Genomic DNA, 18,614 nt, shown 5'->3' with positions numbered 1-18,614 from the left:
AGTCACCAGGGCCTGATGAAATGCATCCTAGAATACACAAGGAGCTGATAGAGGAGGTATCTGATCCTTTAGCTATCATCTTTAAAAAGTCATGGAAGTCAGGAGAAAGTCTAGATGACTGGAAAAGGGCAAATATAGTGCCCATCTATACAAGGGAAATAAGAACAACCTGGGAAACTACCGACCAATCCGTTTAAATTCTGTGCCAGGAAAGATAATGGAGCAAGTAATTAAGGAATCCATCTGCAAACATCTGGAAGAAAATAAGGTGATAGGTAATAGCCAGCATGGATTTGTAATGAACAAATCATGTCAAACCAATCTGATAGCTTTCTTTGATAGGATATCAAGCCTTGTGGATAAGGGAGAAGCAGTGGATGTGTATACCTAGACTTTAGTAAACCATTTGACACAGTTTTGCATAACCATTTCATTAATAAACTTGGGAAATACAACTCAGATGGGGTTACTATAAGATGTGAATAACTGGCTGGATAACCATTCTCAGAGAGTAGTTATTAACAGTTCACAATCATGCGGGAAGAGCATAACAAGTGGGGTTTCACAGGAGTCTGTTTGGGGGCTGGTTCTGTTCAATATCTTTATTTAGATGATGGCATAGAGAGTACTCTTATTAAGTTGGCAGATAGCAAGCTGGGAGGGTTTGCAAGTACTTTGGAGGATCGGGTCAAAATTCAAAATGATCTGGACAAACCAGAGAAATGGTCTGAGGTAAACAGGATGATTTAGGACTCCACTTAGGAAGGAACAGTCATTTCACACATACAGAATGTGAAGTGATTGTCTAGGAAGGAATACTGCAGAAAGGGATCTAGGGGTCATAGTGGACCACAAGTTAAACAAGAGTCAACAGTGCGATACTGTTTCAAAAAAAAGCAAACATGATTCTGGGATGCATTAAGAGGAGTATTGTGAGATAGACACAAGAAGTCATTCTTCCACTCTACTCTGCTCTGATTAGGCCTCAATTGGAGTATTGTGTCCAGTTCTGGGCACCACATTTCAAGGAAGATGTGGAGAAACTGGTGAAGGTCCAGAGAAGAGAAACAAAAATGATTCAAGGTCTAAAAGACATGACCTATGAGGGAAGACTAAAAGAATTGAGATTGTTTAGTTTAGAAAAGAGAAGACTGAGAGGGGACATGATAGCAGTTTTCAAGTATCTAAAATGGTATCACAAGGAGGAGGGAGAAAAATTGTTCTCCTTGGCCTCTGAGGATAGGACAAGAAGCAACGGGCTAAAACTGCAGGAAGGGATGTTTAGATTGGACATCAGAAAAAACAATCTCTCATGGTGGTTAAACCCCGGAATAAATTTCCTAGAGAGGTTGTGCCATCTCCATCTCTGGAGATATTTAAGAGCAGGTTGGATAGACATCTATTAAGAATGGTCTAGATGGTGCTTGGTCCTGCCGTGAGGGCAGGGAACTGGACTTGATGACCTTTCAAGGTCCCTTCCAGTTCTAGGATTCAATGAGGGGAGAGCAGCCAAAGTCTTGGCAAGATAACTCAGGGCTCAGTAGAGGAGGATGTGTATGAAAGGGGCAAATGTGTCTAGTCAGGAGGTTGGGGGAGAAAATGGACAATAAGACAATCCAACATCTATGTTTCCTTACTGACAAGAAGCAATTAACTTTTTCTCAAACTTAATTAGTTTCCTGTCTTTTTTAATTCATACCAAGTATACATCTTTCCATGTATGTAGTTTTTTGGTTTGCAGCAGCATGTACATCTCTACAATTTTTTTAATTGACGGAATTTGCCCTTCAAGAGATTTTTCAGCATACCAAAGAGTCTCTACCAAGTCAGGATAATTCTCTCACTCCTCTTTCCCGGTTATAGCAGATTATATCATGTGGCCAAAGTAACTGTATTTCTGAATAGCTGCTGATTTTTTCCTGTAAACTATAGATTTTTCTTTTTCTACATAGACTAAATTCCATAAATTTAGAACACAAACACAGTCTAGAAGTTTTCCAATCAATTTGAATTTGTTTTGTGATCCAGTCAGACCACTATAGTGTCTTTGATTGCAGCTAAAGCTATGGCTGCATTTCAGGGTGTGTTTAGACTACAGAGTTTTGTCGACAAAAGTGGACTTTTGTCGACAAAACTATACCTGCGTCTACACTACTACTGAGTTCTGTCGACATAACATCGACAGAACTCAGCAGTTTTGTCGACGCTGGTAAACCTCATTTTACGAGGCATAACGCCTTCTGTCGGCAGAGTTTCTGTTGACAGAAGGTGTTATTGCATGTAAACTGTCCTTTGTGTTTACACTGCCATGTCGACAAAGCAGCTTGCTTTGTCGACAGAACTGAATGTAGTGTAGACGCTCTTTGTCGACAGAAGTTTTGTCGACAGTGTCTGTCGACAAAACTTCTGTCGACAAAAGCCTGTCGTCTAGACGTACCCTTAGTCTGAATAAATGTTCCCTCTTTATAGATTGCATGTCAGCGTAAGTGCTATGTGAACCTGTGTGGCATGAAAGGAATATTATAAGTGTAAGATCTTTGCTAACATATTTAAGTGCGAGCTACATTGTTGTGACAGTGACCAGAATTTGTTCCTATTTATTCACAGAAAACAGAATCTCTTTAAGTACATGAGTGATTATATAATTATAAATTCTTATTTGAATAAAGTTAGAGTTTAGTCTGAAATAAATGTAAGTTTATTTCCTCATTCATAGAAAGAACAAAGTTCAGAGGAAATTGCTGTACTGTAGTATAAGGGTTATCAGCTTGTCATACTGGAATGGACAAAGAACATGGAATTGTAAACACCTCCCTTCAGAAATACTATGGCAGATGTATAAACTTGGACAACGCATGTGCATTAGAAAAGAAAGATGTAGGTGTTTCATTTTAATCACCTTGGGAAAAGTGATGGTAAAATCAAAGTGCAAATATTATCAACCATAGAAATCATAACAGAAATTTGAATGTGTCGTAAACATGTTTTGTAACCAAACTAAGGTATTGCCAGGAGAAAGAGGAATGGATAGAGTGGTACTGTACTTCAGGAATACTTGGCATCCAGAAGGGTCCTTTAAGGACCATTACATCAATGTACATATGAAAGCACCCTTGAGCTACTCCAAGTTGTGCTGGCACCCAAACTGACATTCCTTTTCCTCTCCACACTCCCCAACCCAAGATTGGAAGGAGTATGTTTTAAAAAGTAAAGTGAAGCCACCTGTATTTCCACTGGGTACTACATCAAAGAGAACCACACGGCTTTCTGCTGTGCTCCAGAGGAACACAAGAACCAGTGATACTTGACAGCTCTCAGCAATGGCTGAGAAATATCCAGACAGAAGCTGGTTATTAAAGCAGAACGGGGCTCTCTCTGCAATGTCAGATAAGACCCGGCTTATCTGAGCTTGTCTGACCCACAAAGCTGCTATCCACCATAATCTGGGCCCAGCCCTTAAACCTTCTGGATCTGATTCCTCAGATCCATGGCCTAGGGTGGACTCTATTACCCCAGATGGGTCACTCACTTACAGTATTCATTGGCTGTGTCTAAACTGGCCAGTTTTTCCGGAAAATCAGCCGCTTTTCCAGAAAAACTTGCCAGCTGTCTACACTGGCCGCTTGAATTTCCGCAAAAGCACTGACTTCCTACTATAAGAAATCAGTGCTTTTTGCGGAAATACTATGCTGCTCACATTCGGGCAAAAGTCCCTTTTGCGCAAAACTTTTGTGCAAGAGGGCCAGTGTAGACAGCAGAGATTTGTTTTGCGCAAAAAAGCCCCGATCGCAAAAATGGCGATCGGGGCTTTTTTGCACAAAAGCGCATCTAGATTGGCCATGGATGCTTTTTCGCAAAAAGTGCTTTTATGGAAAAGCATCCATGCCAATCTAGATGCTCTTTTCCGAAAATTCTTTTAACGGAAAACTTTTCCGTTAAAAGCATTTCCGGAAAATCATGCCAGTCTAGACGTAGCCATGCTGCTTGGAAGGCGGTATAACTCAGTGGTTTGAGCATTGACCTGTTATGAGTTCAATCCTTGAGGGGGCCATTTAGGGATCTGGGCCAAATTTGTCAGGGATGGTACTTGGTCCTGCTGTGAGGGCAGGGGAGTGGACTTGATAACCTCTCAAGGTCTCTTCCAGTATCCAGTTACTACCTCAACTATCCCATGTTCCACCCTGTATTGCCAAGAAACAATGGTTTACTAATGGGGGAGGGATAGCTCAGTGGTTTGAGCATTGGTCTGGTAAATCTAGGGTTGTAAGTTCAGTCCTCATGGAGGCCATTGGGGGCAAAATTTGTCAGGGGTGGTACTTGGTCCTGCTTTGAAGGCAGGGGACTGGACTAAATGACCTTTCAAGGTCCCTTCCAGTTCTAGGAGATAGGCAATCTCCATTAATTTAATGGTTCTTCCCTTAAAGGATTGGGAGGCAATAAGCACACAAATTGGGTGAAGGCTTAAATATTTGGGCTCAAAAGTTAATAACAAATTTTTATTAAGTACATCAGAAGCAGGAAGCCTGCTAAACAGCCAGTGGGGCCCCTGGACAATCGAAATACAAAAGGAGCACTTAAAGACGATTAAGTTATTGCAGAGAAACTAAATTAATTCTTTGCTTCAGTCTTCACGGCTGAGGATGTTAGGGAGATTCCCAAACCTGACCCATCCTTTGTAGGTGACAAATCTGAGGACTTGTCACAGATTGAAGTGTCATTAGAGGAGGTTTGAATTCACTCACATGTGAACTCAATGTGAACTCAAATGTGAAATTACGGAACTATTAACTATGGTTTGTAACCTATCCTTTAAATCAGCTTCTGTACCCAATGACTGGAAGATAGCTAATATAACGCCAATATTTAAAAAGGACCCTAGAGGCGATCCCAGCAATAACAGACCTGTAAGTCTAACATCAGTACCGGGCAAATTAATTGAAACAATAGTAAAGAATAAAATTGTCAGATACATAGAACAACATAATTTGTTGGGCAAAAGTCAACATGGTTTCTGTAAAGGGAAATCATGTTTTACTAATCTATTAGAGTTCTTTGAAGGGGTCAACAGACATGTGGACAAGGGGGATCCAGTAGATATAGTGTACTTAGATTTCCAGAAAGCTTTTGACAAGGTCCCTCACCAAAGACTCTTATGTAAATTAAGATGTCATGGGATAAGAGGGAAGATCCTTTCATTGAACTGAGAACTGGTTAAAAGACAGGAAACAAAGGGTAGGAATAAATGGTAAATTTTCAGAATGGAGAGGGGTAACTAGTGGTGTCCCCCAAGAGTGAGACCTAGGACCAATCCTATTCAACTTATTCATAAATGATCTGGAGAAAGAGGTAAACAGTGAGGTGGCAAAGTTTGCAGACGATACTAAACTGCTCAAGGTAGTTAAGACCAAAGCAGATTGTGAAGAACTTCAAAAAGATCTCACAAAATTAAGTGATTGGGCAACAAAATGACAAATCAAATTTAATGCGGATAAATGTAAAGTACTGCACATTGGAAAAAATAACCCCAACTATACATATGATATGATGGGGACTAATTTAGCTACAACTAATTAGGAAAGCCATCTTGGATAGTTCTCTGGAGATGTCCATGCAGTATGCAGCAGCAGTCAAAAAAGCAAACAAGATGTTAGGAATCATTAAAAAAGGGATAGAGAATAGGACGGAGAATATCTTATTGCCTTTATATGAATCCATGGTATGCCCATATCTTGAATACTGCATACAGATGTGGTCTCCCCATCTCAGAAAAGATATACTGGCATTAGAAAAGGTTCAGAGAAGGGCAACTAAAATGATTAGGGGTTTGGAACAGATCCCATATGAGGAGAGATTAAAGAGACTGGGACTTTTCAGCTTGGAAAAGAGGAGACTAAGGGGGAATATGATAGAGGTATATAAAATCATGAGTGGTATGGAGAAAGTGAATAAGAAAACGTTATTTACTTGTTCCCATAATATAAGAACTGGAGGCCACCAAATGAAACTAATGGGCAGCAGGTTTAAAACAAATAAAAGGAAGTTCTTCACACAGTGCATAGTCAATCTGCGGAACTCCTTGCCTTAGGAGGTTGTGAAGGCTAGGGCTATAACAGGGTTTAAAAGAGAACTAGATAAATTCATGGCGATTAAGTCCATAAATAGCTATTGGTCAGTATGGGTAAGGAATGGTATCCCTAGCCTCTGTTAGTCAGAGGGTGGAGATGGGTGGCAGGACAGAGATCGCTTGATCATTACCTGTTCGATTCACTCTGGGTATGTCTACACTACCACCCTAGTTCGAACTAGGGTGGTTAATGTAGGCAACCGGAGTTGCAAATAAAGCCCAGGATTTGAATTTCCCGGGCTTCATTTGCATGTTGCCGGTCGCCGCCATTTTTAAATGTCCGCTAGTTCGGACTCCATGCCTGCGGCTACACGCGGCACGAACTAGGTAGTTCGGACTAGGCTTCCTATTCCAAACTACCATTACTCCTCATGGAACGAGGTGTACCGGTAGCTCGGAATAGGAAGCCTAATCCGAACTACCTAGTTCATGCCGTGTGTAGCCGCGGGCACAGAGTCCGAACTAGCGGACATTTAAAAATGGCAGTGCCCGGCAACATGCAAATGAAGCCCGGGAAATTCAAATCCCGGGCCTCATTTGCAACTCCGGTTGCCTACATTAACCACCCTAGTTCGAACTAGGGTGGTAGTGTAGACATACCCTCTCTGTGGGACACCTGGCATTGGCCACTGTCAGTAGACAGGGTACTGGCTGGATGGACCTTTGGTTTGTCCCAGTATGACCATTTTTATATTATGTTCTTATTTTTTACTAAGCAAACATTAGGGTAAAATACAATGCTTAATATTAGAGTAAAATACAATGAAGAAAATCTTAGAAAATAATACAATGCTTATTAAGCCTAAGCAAACCTCAAAATAAAATGCAATACTTATTAAGAAAGTACAATATTTATTAAGCCTAAGCAGATCTCAGAATAAAATGCAATGCCTACGTCCCTTCTGCTGCCGGGATCCCCCTGATGAAGGACAGGGGACTGACCCCAGTGGCCAATGCGTAGCACCCTCTGAGGCTTTCATCTACACCGAGGTTCCAATGTTAGGAATATCCCTGGCACTTATCTACTTTTAGATCTACAGTAATCATCCCTCTTGTTTTGAGAACCTAACAAGATCGTTGAATTAGCATTATCAGGTGGGAAACATTCAGCAAAGATAGCTATGTGATCTACCCAAACGCTTCCTGCACTCCCATACCAGGTGCATGGCCTTGGGACCTGTCCCAGAACTTGTTGAAAGTCAACAGTGCATTCCTACACTGTACCATCTTGAGCAAACAGCTCACTCTTTGAGAATAACAAAAGAATAATAAGAAGAAAAAAGCACAAATGGCATCCAGGCCTGTAAAAAAATGCAGGCACAAAAGGAATGATTGTGGTACACCACCTAATTTCCTCAACCTCATAATCATCTTCCACATTTCCACTACACACCCCTCCTAGATCAGTGAGGTAAGATTCTGTACCTCAGACCAAGGACTCCTCCCAGCTGCCACTGGACAGGCAGTCGGTGGTTCACTACCACTCTTCCAGGAAATGCTTGCACGGACACTTGGACACCCGCCTAGAGTTGCTGCTCTGGCACCCTCAGCAGCCGTTTCCCACCCACACAGTGCATTGGGCTGCTAGCAATTGACAGAGCTGGACAATAAACTAAAACAGTGACTTGACTAATACCAGGAGTCCTGCCTTGGTCGCCAAAACTCTTAGACCAGGACAGAATCCTGCTTATTGGAACACAGATTCTACAGCTGCACCGTATCTGTATCACTGTGTATTAACCAAGTCAAATGCAAACAGATGGAACAACAACTGTTTTAGTTAACAAAATACTAAACTTAGAAAACAAGCATAAAATCCAGTTGTCAAAAAAGATACCTGGCATGAGGCCAGAACCCAAAATAGGAATAGTCTAAACAGTCCAACTGCTGTCTCGATGTCCCGAGAAAACAGGTAGGTGAACGTCTTCAGGCTGAGGAAAGGGAACAAGCAGAGATGGGACAGAGTTGCAGAGATCCAGGTAGGTAGACAGTCTTGCTTCTGGTCTTCTTTCTTCCATTCTTTTATACTTAACACGCTGTCCTGCATGTGGTGTGCAGACCGGAGGATAAGATGGTATGTATGCATGTGTGTATGACTGGCTCTGCTTCAGAGTCCTAACTAAAAACAAATAAATCCTGTGCTAGCAGTCATTACAGCTGTGAAACTGGATTGCTGCACCACACAAAAGGCTGTTAGCAACCAGGCTAGCTTTCTGCCCCAGATGGCCTACTAAGCCAAACAGCCTGCTAGCTGTCACTCTAGCACAGCTGGGTTGTGCAGATGAAATGCACGCAGAGAGCTCTTAGGTGAACACCCCTTGTGAACCCTCTGGTTACTGGGCAGATTAGAGTCAGGACCCATTTTCCCATCCTTTTCTCTTTCCCACCTTTCTTCTTTCCTGCTCTCTCCCCCAACTCCTTTCTCACAGGAGATGGTGACCAGAAGATTTGCTGCCATCTTAAAGAGAAAATCAACATGGAGGACATGAAAAAAAAAAGCTGGTGCCACCTCCCCCAACAAAGATAAAAAGAAAAATCCAAAATATCAAACCCAAAAACTTATAACAGATGATTTTGGTATTTAGTATATCTTTTTATAATTAACATTTGCATGCCAAACATTCATGTATCTTACTTTCCTGATACAATGGCACCAAAAAAGTCTGCATTTTTCATTAAGATAGTGGAGTTGGTTGACTTTCAGCTGAAACACTCCATTTTGTAAGGATTTTGAACATTGACAGAGTGTTGTGACCTACATCTATCAAGACATTTTGATGTCAGTTTGCTATAAAACTAAGGTGATTCTCGGGGGCCATTGATCAAAAAGCCATTTACTCAGGAATAAATGCTCTAATATGGCACTGTTGTCAGGTCAACAGTGGCTTCCAAACATTCTCCCATTTGGATGTTAGAAATGGTGTGGAATTTTCATGTAACTTTATTTAAAGGAAATGGGCTAGCTCTCATGTTCCAGCTAGTTGATTCCCGCCCAGCCTGTGCACCCATACCATTGGAGAAGCCAGGTGGTTAATGGCACAGAATAAAACTTCCCTTGTGGTTTATGTGGAATTATTTGGGAAAGGGAAGAATCCTTGGGCAGGAGGGCTGCTCAAGGAGTGTGAAGCATACTCTACCCTGATAAGGTGCTGGGACAGGTTTATCCAGGGGAAGCCTGCTCCTAACATGAAGCAGAAAAAAGGGTTTTGGTCTATGGGTTGTACATTGTCTCTAAGAAGCTCCATGAGTTCTGTGGATCCCAGACAAGTACAATAGCTCAATTATAAGAAAGTGATCAGGGAAAAGGAAGCTGAAATGGAGAAGATTAAGGGTCAAGTAGAGGGACTGGAGGCCCAAAATGGCCGGTGTCTAGCCCAAGTTAGCCGCTTAGGCTATGTCTAGACTTCAAGCTTCTTTCTTCCAAAAGAAAGCGTCCACAATGCCAAAGCACATCAAAAAAGAGATCTGCTTTTTCGAAAGATAGCGTCCACCTTGAATGGACGCTATCTCACATGTAAACTGTGATTAGCATGGGCCGAGTGGCCACCAGGGCACCTGTGCTTTTTCCTCTTTCCTCTTCTATAGAAAGAACTCCCTCTTCTCCATCCACACACGCTATTTTCCCAAAGAACTCTTTCAGAAAAAGGCTTCTTCCTCATAAAAAGAGGTTTACCAATGTCAGAAAACCCCCTCTGTTCTTTTGATTTTTTTTTTGAAAGATCGTGATGTGGATGTAAATGATTTTTTTTTAAACTACTGTTTTTCTGAAAAAAACTCTGTAGTGTAGATATACCCTTAGACTTACAGCTTTCAAGCTGTCAGATATTCTGGCAAAGCATGATAAAGAGCTTAGCCAAGCTGCCATTATACAAGAAGAATCTCAGGCAACAATCTGAGAGCTCATGAAAGAGGTCAGGTCTAGGCAGGCCGGAGAAGCAGAACACTTGGACTGCCAGAAAGAGATCTGGAAGCTGAGGGTTAAGTCACTACAAAGTAGGGGGTTCTGTGGGCAGCTTGCAGAGATCCCTTACGCAAGGGTTCTGATGAATCCAGCAGTTCCCCAGCTCCACTGATTCAGAGATGGAGGGGCTGCTTGTGTCCCACAGAAAATATCAAAGCAGGGAAACAGGGAACGGAAAGCAGCCTACTGCTCTTCCTGAGCCCAGTCCTCCTGTAACTAAGAACTTACCTATGGCACCTATAACTACCACCACAATGCTGAATTATGGCCCAGGGTCTACAAGACCATCAGAAGCTCGTCAAGAGTTTAAGTCCTATGCACCTGAACAAGCTCGAGCAGCGGGCAAGACCCTTGGTCCACTGAATAGGGAGATAGCTTTGGATTGGTCATCCAACGCACGTGCCCTGCCATTGGTGGGAACAAAGGACATTTCTGCCCTAATACGGGAGTGTATGGCCAGTGAGAAATTTAGTGCTTTGCCCATGCACTTGCAAGTGGAAGATGCCATCAACCCCCTGCAAATGTATGAGGGCCTTATTCAATTTTATAACCCTAATCAGAATATTATAGGTTAATATTATTCTGAAATACAATGCCCTCATGAGAGGCCAGAGTGGAGTTTAGGAAGGAGAAACTGCTGTATTGGTTAGAAGGAGCACAAAACCTTCCGGAATGAAATTTGGAAAAGGATGTTGCAACATGAAACCAGGGAAGCTATTGATTACCTCCCTACAGAAGATTTGTTGCAGAAGCTGGCACAGCATGAGAGAACTAAGCAACTTCAAGGCAAACCTCCAAACCTGCTATGATGGGGCCAAACTCCCCTTCCTTCCCTTCTATGGCACCAATTGAAAATAATGACTGGAGAGGACCCTCAATATCTGTGTTGATAAAGAAAGAGTTTGGACATTTTAGTCAAAGAATGTTAATTGACACTGGTGCCACAGTATCTTTGATTTGTACAGACAGCAATCCTGAAGCAAAAGACATTCCAATTATAAACAACAAGTATTGGGAGGGCTCAGTGGAAGGGAATCAATAGTCCTTTTCACTGAGCCAGTGATTTGTTACATCAACAACATAGTCACCAAGTATCCTTCAGTCTCTGCTCTTTAAAGGGACAAGGCATCCTTGGAATCGATGTAATGTCAAGATTAAAGGTGACTGTTAATTTGCCTAACAGACAGCTGATCCAGGATGTCAGTAATGAGCAGCGTGAAATTATTCCAGCTTTTCACAGGATAGCCATCAAGGCTCCCAAAAAGCATCAGATCCCAGAATGGCCAGCTGATGCAGCTCAGGTGGCTTTGGCTCATCAGGAACTCTTTGCCAAGAGTAAGCTTCAATGTGGGAAGACAGCTTGTGATGTCAGACTGGATGCTGCTGATCTCAGGCCTATGAGACAATATAGATATCCAGCAGCAGATGAAGAAGGCATTGGAGATACCAGCACAATATTTCTTCAACAAGAAGGATTAGTAGCAACATGTAACTCCCCAGTTTGGCCAGTCCTTAAATCTGATGGGAAGACATGGCACCTAACCATCGAATATAGGAACTGAAGAGAGTCACCCCTCCGATGGCCCCAGTAGTTGCAAAATTAAATGAAGCAATGGCAGCAAAAACAAGGTGTTTCAGTGTATTAGATTTATCTAATGCATTCTTCTCCATCCCATTGCACCCCTCATCGCGACACAAGTTTGCTTTTACACATCAGCAACAGCAATACACTTTCACGCATGTGCCCCAGGGACTGCACAATGCCCCCTCAATCTTCCATAAGCAAGTTTCAAGGTTGTGAACTTGATGGAAGGCAAGCAGCACATCTTGAGCTATATCAATGCCATCGTGATATCCACTGCTACTAATGAGGAGAATCTGCTCAGACTGCAGCCCAGGTATAAAAGTCGGGGGAGAGGCTCAGTATGGGCTGGCTGCTGAGGAGGAAGGAGCTGCAGCTCCTTCAGGCAAACAATCAGGAGGACCAGCTCTGGAAACCAGCCAATGAGACATCAATGCAGCAGCAGAGAATATGGAGGAAAGACCCTGAAAGGAAGCCAACAGAGACTTGTGGGAAGTAGCCCAGGGCAAGATATTGTAGCCTGTGGCTCTCAGCACATTGTGGGTGGGATCTCTGCTGAGAGAGCAGTGGACCCCGCCACTGCTAATAAGGCACTGGGCTGGGATCCAGTGGAGCAGGGGAGGGCCCGGCTCCCCCTACCATCTCCTCAGTCCCCAAGCTGGGGGGCCAGCACTTGTTTATTAGAGACTCCAGCTGCTAGGCCTCACTGCCTTGGTGAGAGGGACATTTCCTAGAGACTTTGGCCATTAGGCCTCACTGCCCCGGTGGGAGGGGCACAGGTATATAACCACAGTTGCATGACAGGATATGCAGGGTTGGTCATGGTCCCATGAAGCCCCAGGACCACAGCATCTATATATCTACCATCTATATCCAAAACAAGTTGTGTGGACAGTTCAATATTTCTATAGCGAGTACTGATTCAGGAGTTTGGACCTTGATAGGAGTGTTTGGGTCCAAACATCATATCCAGATACAAGTTATTCCAAAGCCATATGTTAACCATATAGGTCCAGTGATTGTTAAGGGGGATCTAAAGTGCATGATGGTCTTCTTTCTTCCTTTCTTCTATACTTGAAACACTGTCCTGAGTGTGGTGTGGAGACCGGAGGACAAGATGACACATATGCATGTGCGCATGACTGGCCCTGCTGCAGATTCCTAACTAAAAACAAATAAACCCTGTGCTAGCAGTCATTGCAGCTGTGAAACTGGATTTCTGCACCACAAAAGGCTGTTAGTAACAAGGCTGGCTTCAGGTTAGTCCCAAATTCATGGGTTCTATATGGTCATATAAATCATAAGCGAGCCTTCTATCCTTGGTATTCAACTTCTCTGAAATAAGCTTAAACATCATAACCTTCCAGGAATAGCATAAAGCATAGGCACAAATTAATGGGAGGATCATTAACAATAGGGTAAAAGAAATTAATAATGAACTGATTACAAGTACTTCTGATGCATACACAGTGATTGTTGGCTATAACCAATTCCAAATGAGAGAGATTTCTTGGTTGCATATAGTAATGGCATCTAACCTTAATAAAGGCGAAGCATCTATAATTGAAGTGGCATATTCGGGACCTTGTAAAGCATGGACGTGCCACAATGACAAAGGTGCATCACTCCACCACTGAAACTGAGAAAATCCTAAAAAGAGTGCTCCAATCCTCTAAATTTGCCCATTGGTGGGAATCTTTATTTGCCAGCCCTACAGAGATGAGCATTTCATGATACATCTTATTATACCTGCTTGTTATTATCTTAATTATTCAGTTTGTAATCATTATAGCCATGATTTAATAATTAGTTGGATAAAGGTGAAAATCAGGAGTGTAGTTAATTTTAGCAGATATGCACCTCCTCCTGTGAAAAGATTAATGTGGCAACTATGGTACCAAGGTACCAGGTTACCAAGGAGGGGATATGTTGGGGGTGGGGCACTAGGTGTTTTTTGTTTTTTGTTTTTGTATATCCTCCATGTTGATTTCCTTTTTAAGATGGCAGCAAATCTTCTGGTCACCATCTCCTGTCAGAAAGGAGGGAGGGAAGGGGGAGAAGAAAGGTGGGAAAGAGAAAAGGAGGGGAAAATGGGTCACATGACTCTAGCCTGCCCAGTAACCAGGGAATTCACAAGGGGTGTTCACCCGCCCCTAAGGGCTCTCTGTATGTATGTCATCGGCACAACCCAGTGGTGCTAGAGTGACAGCTAGCAGGCTGTTTGGCTTAGTAGGCCATCGGGAGCAGAAAGCTAGCCTGTTTGCTAACAGCCTTTTGTGGTGCAGAAATCCAGTTTCACTGGATTTGTTTTTAGTTAGGAGTTTGCAGCAGGGCAAGTCATACACACATTCATACGTACTATCTTGTCCTCCAGTCTGCATAGCACATGCAGGACAGCGTGTCAAGTATAGAAGAAAGGAAGAAAGAAGACCAGAAGCAAAAAGACTGTCCACCTACCTGGATCTCTGCAACTCTGTCCCATCTCTGCTTGTTCCCTTTCCTCAGCCTGAAGACATTCACCTACCTTTCTTCTCCGGACATTGAGACAGCAGTTGGACTTTTTAGACTATTCCTATTTTGGGTTCTGTCCACACATCAGGTATCTTGTGTGACAACAGGATTTTATGCTTGCTTTCTAAGTTTAGTATTTTGTTAAATAAAACAGTTGTTGTTCCATCTGTTTGCATTTGACTTGGTTAATACACAGTGATACAGATACGGTGCAGCTGTAGAATCTGTGTTCCAATAAACAGGATTCAGTCCTGGTCTAACATCTTGTCGTAGAGTATGTCTACACTGCAGGGTTTATCTGGAATACCTCCAGTATCCCGGAAAAACTCTGCCGCATCCAAGGAATATGTTTGCTCTTCTGCTTTTTTTTGTGGAAGAGCAAACGTGCTCTTTTGGGGAGCCCTGTATGCCTCATTCTATGAGGAATAAAGGCTCCTCCAAAAAAGGAGGCTTTTCCACCAAATGGCGGAAAAGCCTCTTCCAGAAAAGCAATCGGAAAAAGCTATACAAATTGCAAAGCGCCATTTGCGTAACTTTTTCTGAAAAAAACCCCTATAATGTAGATCTTGCCTTACACAGCAATTGTGCTAAATAGGAGAAAGGAAGATTTTTTGCTATAGTCATTATGCATGTTTTTGTTCATTTTTAAAATGTTTACTAATGAAATGCTTTATATTCATGTATTAATAAGGGTCAGTTTCATAGATTACATAGTGCTGAAAGCCAGAAGGGACCATTATATTATCTACTCTGCCCTCCTGCATATCACAGACCATTAAATTTCACATACATAACTACAGGGAGCCCTCAGTATTTCATAAAATTAAATTGTTGTGAAAGGCTGCATTAAAAAAAACCAAGCTAAACAAATAAGTGTTTATATTGAATCTCTTTTACCCTTTTGCCACTAATACCATTTTTTATATATAAGTACAAGAGTTCAGAAAGAAAGAAGTTAGTAGTGGAGATTTTTATACATATATTTAGTATAGATGATTTTTATGTAGAGAAAATGCTAGTAAGTTATTAGAGACATGTTAATTAGTAATTTACAGGGTATGATGCTGTAAACCAAGTTCAAAATCCACGATCTTTGATCTGCTATGACAAAAGCAGAAGTAATAACTGTTACTGTTAACAGCTGTTTAACAAATCTAGGAAAAGATTTTGAATCGTCTCTTACTGTGACGGCTTCACAATGTCCAAGTTCATCTACTTACCTTTTATTGTGTTACTGTCGAGTGTTTTGCTGACTGAACAGGCTTCAGAACGTAAGAAATACTTGGGTTTGTTTGCAGTGCAGAAAAATTATGTTTTAAAGTAAAGTCCTTTTTACCTATTCAAACTTTGTCCCGAAGGTCAACATTTTTCTCTTGTGGTAGATAGAAAAGATGTTGAAATGGGGAAAAGCAAAGATGCTTTTATAATAACTAACAATGTGGATATGCTATTATTAGACATTCTATGCTTTTTTAATTCTTTAATGCCAAGATGATGATAATCTATTTAAAAAAGTAGGTATGTGAGACATAAGACTACCTAACAATATGCCTACCATAACCCTTTTGTTGGTAAAACTTTTGTCAATCCTGAGTGTGAAAAAACCACACCCGACTGACAAAAAATTCACCAATAGAAGAACTGGCACAAACAATGCTATGTTGGCAGGAGATGCTGTCTCACTGAAATAACTACTGCCGCTCGTTAGGGTTGGTTTTATTAAGCTGGTGGGAGAGTGGCTACCCAGGAGATCTTACAGCGGCAGCAGTACATCTGTGTCACTGTAAGGTCTGTAATGTAGAAATAGCCTTACTCCACTTTGCTTGCTGTTTCTCTGCTTGTTTACAAAATGTACAGTTAGGTGCATTACAATTGAGCTGTTGTTTTTCCTGTGAATCAGATCATTTTAACTTGACCAATCTTATTTATAAAGTTTACTAAGAATGAGCAACTAAGTGATGTGTGCATTTTAGAGTTCCTTTAATGTGTAGAGTGTTGGAAAGAAACGCTTTAACAGGCAATTATTTTTAATTAAAATAATTATTTCCATTCATTATTGGTACAAAATGTTAATGAGTTGCTTCCTAAAGAGCAAGTGGTATAAAGCAGCTACAGTTTTTAGTTTCCTGGTAAAGACAGCTGTGATCTAAGCTTCTTTTACCCTTAAAGGAAGCAATGGCGTACCCATGCTATTTAATTATCCTGCCTCTCAAAAGGAAGTTACTATTTTAGTTAGGTACAGATCTTGTACTTAAGGGAATGATGTTGATCCGAGTCCTACAAGATGCTCAATACTATGATACCTAATCCAGCAAATTGCTTAAGCATATATTTGATTGTAAAGGGAATCCAGCCACATCTATCTACATGCTAATGGAATTGAAATCAGTTTGGTTTGGTTTGTTTTGTTTTGTTTAACTCCCTTAATATGTTCTCATGGAATCTCTAAAACACAATCTTTCTTTCGTTGTTGTTCTTTGTTGTTCTCTAGCAGTTGCTTCTATTTGTGCTCTGTCAGCTAATATAAGTTTGCTGTAGAAACAGATTAAATCTTCTACTTGTCATTTAAATGCTCCCAAATTAGATCTTTGGTAATAAATTTCTGGTCTGATGGAAGACTTGTACTTTGATGAGGGACCTCCCTTTTTGCCTCTCCCCATGATATCTTATATCCCTCTATCTTAATTTCCTCTTTATTCTCCTAAAGCAATGAGATAAATGTTTTTATTGCCTCCCTGGAGTCTAGAATCTCAGAGTTTGTCTTCACTACAAGTCTTAGTTAGTCTGCAAAAACATCATCCTGTGGCACCTTAAAGACAAGGTATGTCCACACTGCTACACTGTTGCAGAATACTTCTGGTATCCCAAAATAGCTATTCCATGTCTTTGAAACATACCCATTATTTCAAAATATAATAGGTTTGCTATTCTGACATCCCTGTAAACCTTGTTCCACAAGGATTAAGGGTCGTTTCGGAAGAGCAATTTATTTCAAAATTTGGTGCACTCTGTAGATTGTGGAGTACTACCCTACCCTAGTAGTAGCCATGGAGATGAGTCTTCCGAGTGGCCTAGTAATGCTGCATGAAATACAGCCAAACTGAGCATCAGGTCTGGAAAGCTCAGATAAAAAGGTGCTGCAGAATAGAGTCAGTTGCTGCTGGGATCCCAGGGAATAGGGACTGTGTCCCTGGAAGCTGAGGGATCCAAGCACCATGGAGAGAGCAGCTTCTAGCAGGCACCAGGAACGTGTGAGAGGGACTGAGCAGCTGAGTGCTCTGAGGCAAGGGCAAAGAAGGTGCTGAGGGAATGGGGAAGTTGCCCATGGAAATATAGTAGCATTGACAGATGTTACAGAACAGCAGCAGGAGGCTGCTATTCAGTGGTACAATGAGATGGGGGCAGGAGGGACAGTTGCCCCCGGGTGCTACGCTAAGGGAGAGGCGCCAATTTAGCTGCTGGGACACTTGCTCCATGCAGACAAGCCGCTGAGGCAGGGCTGGGAGGCGGGAGCAGGCACTTCAAAGGCCTGCCCAGGAGCCTAGTGCCCCTGGCTCGGGAGCCACTGCTGCCCCTGCTGTGCAGTTAAGCTCAGTTTTTCCTTTGGCCCCCTGGGCGAGTAACACCCTCACTACGTCACTGCTGCAATTTGCAGGTCTCTGGGCTGGAGCCCAGAATAGTAGGTGGGCCTCGGTCCTTCCCCACTCACCATGGGGGAATTGGCTAGACTGTTGGATAGAGATACCTCCTCTCCCCTCCAGAAGGGACAAATACTGAAGGAAACCTGGATGATGAAATAGTCAGAAAGCTATTCAAAAAGAGGAGCCATGGGCTGGAACAGAAACAAAGTGCCAGGCTGTAGACAATGGACCTGGGGATAAGTCTATGGCTAATCTCCAGAATGACCAAGAGGAGGCACCAGTGTGGCAATGGGGTTGACTCCATGTGGCACCATTACTTCTGCAATCTTTTGCATACACGAAGTAGCCAGTCTCATTGTGACATCACTTCCTGCCATTGGCTTTATACTTAGATGTATTTAGTATGCTATTGTAATTTAGTATTTAGTATGCTAAAAGTATTCTGAAATAAAGGGAAAAATCTGATCCTCTGACAGATTTTGCAGGCCTCATGATTTCTGGTGTCTAACAAGGTTTAAATCATCATGTTGAGATAAATTTAAATATGGCAATTCTCAGCTATTAAATCATAATGCCTACCTATGACGGGTATGATTTCCTGACAAGTGGAGAATGAATGAGAAGGTAGGGTACAGATTCAGAATAAAATAACTTGTGGAGGTAAGACTTCCTGTTTCAAAGGAGGAAATAATGAGACTTCAAAGTGATTCCACACTGTCAAATAGTAATTTTTATTCACTGGGAGGGAAGATTTTTACATTAAAGCTTATTTCATTTAAATTCTTAATTCCTGAT

At 41.9% G+C, this 18,614-nt stretch overlaps 1 protein-coding gene across 2 annotated transcripts in view; it reads left to right on the top strand.

Annotated features, from left to right (window-relative positions):
• Window positions 1-15,302: 15,302 nt before the first annotated feature.
• LOC102458339 (uncharacterized) overlaps window positions 15,303-18,614 on the top strand; it is a 29,984-nt gene continuing 26,672 nt past the window's right edge. For both annotated transcript variants that reach the window (XM_075940761.1, XM_025180808.2), the window contains exon 1: window positions 15,303-15,449. In XM_075940761.1, coding sequence (XP_075796876.1) covers window positions 15,377-15,449 — 73 coding nt within the window. In that variant the 5' untranslated portion in view covers window positions 15,303-15,376. The remainder of the gene's footprint in view (window positions 15,450-18,614) is intronic.

Source organism: Pelodiscus sinensis, chromosome 13, assembly GCF_049634645.1.
Source record: "Pelodiscus sinensis isolate JC-2024 chromosome 13, ASM4963464v1, whole genome shotgun sequence".
NCBI lineage: Eukaryota > Metazoa > Chordata > Testudines > Trionychidae > Pelodiscus > Pelodiscus sinensis.
Note: the sequence above shows the minus strand (reverse complement) of the source record. Positions and strands in the feature narration are given on the sequence as shown.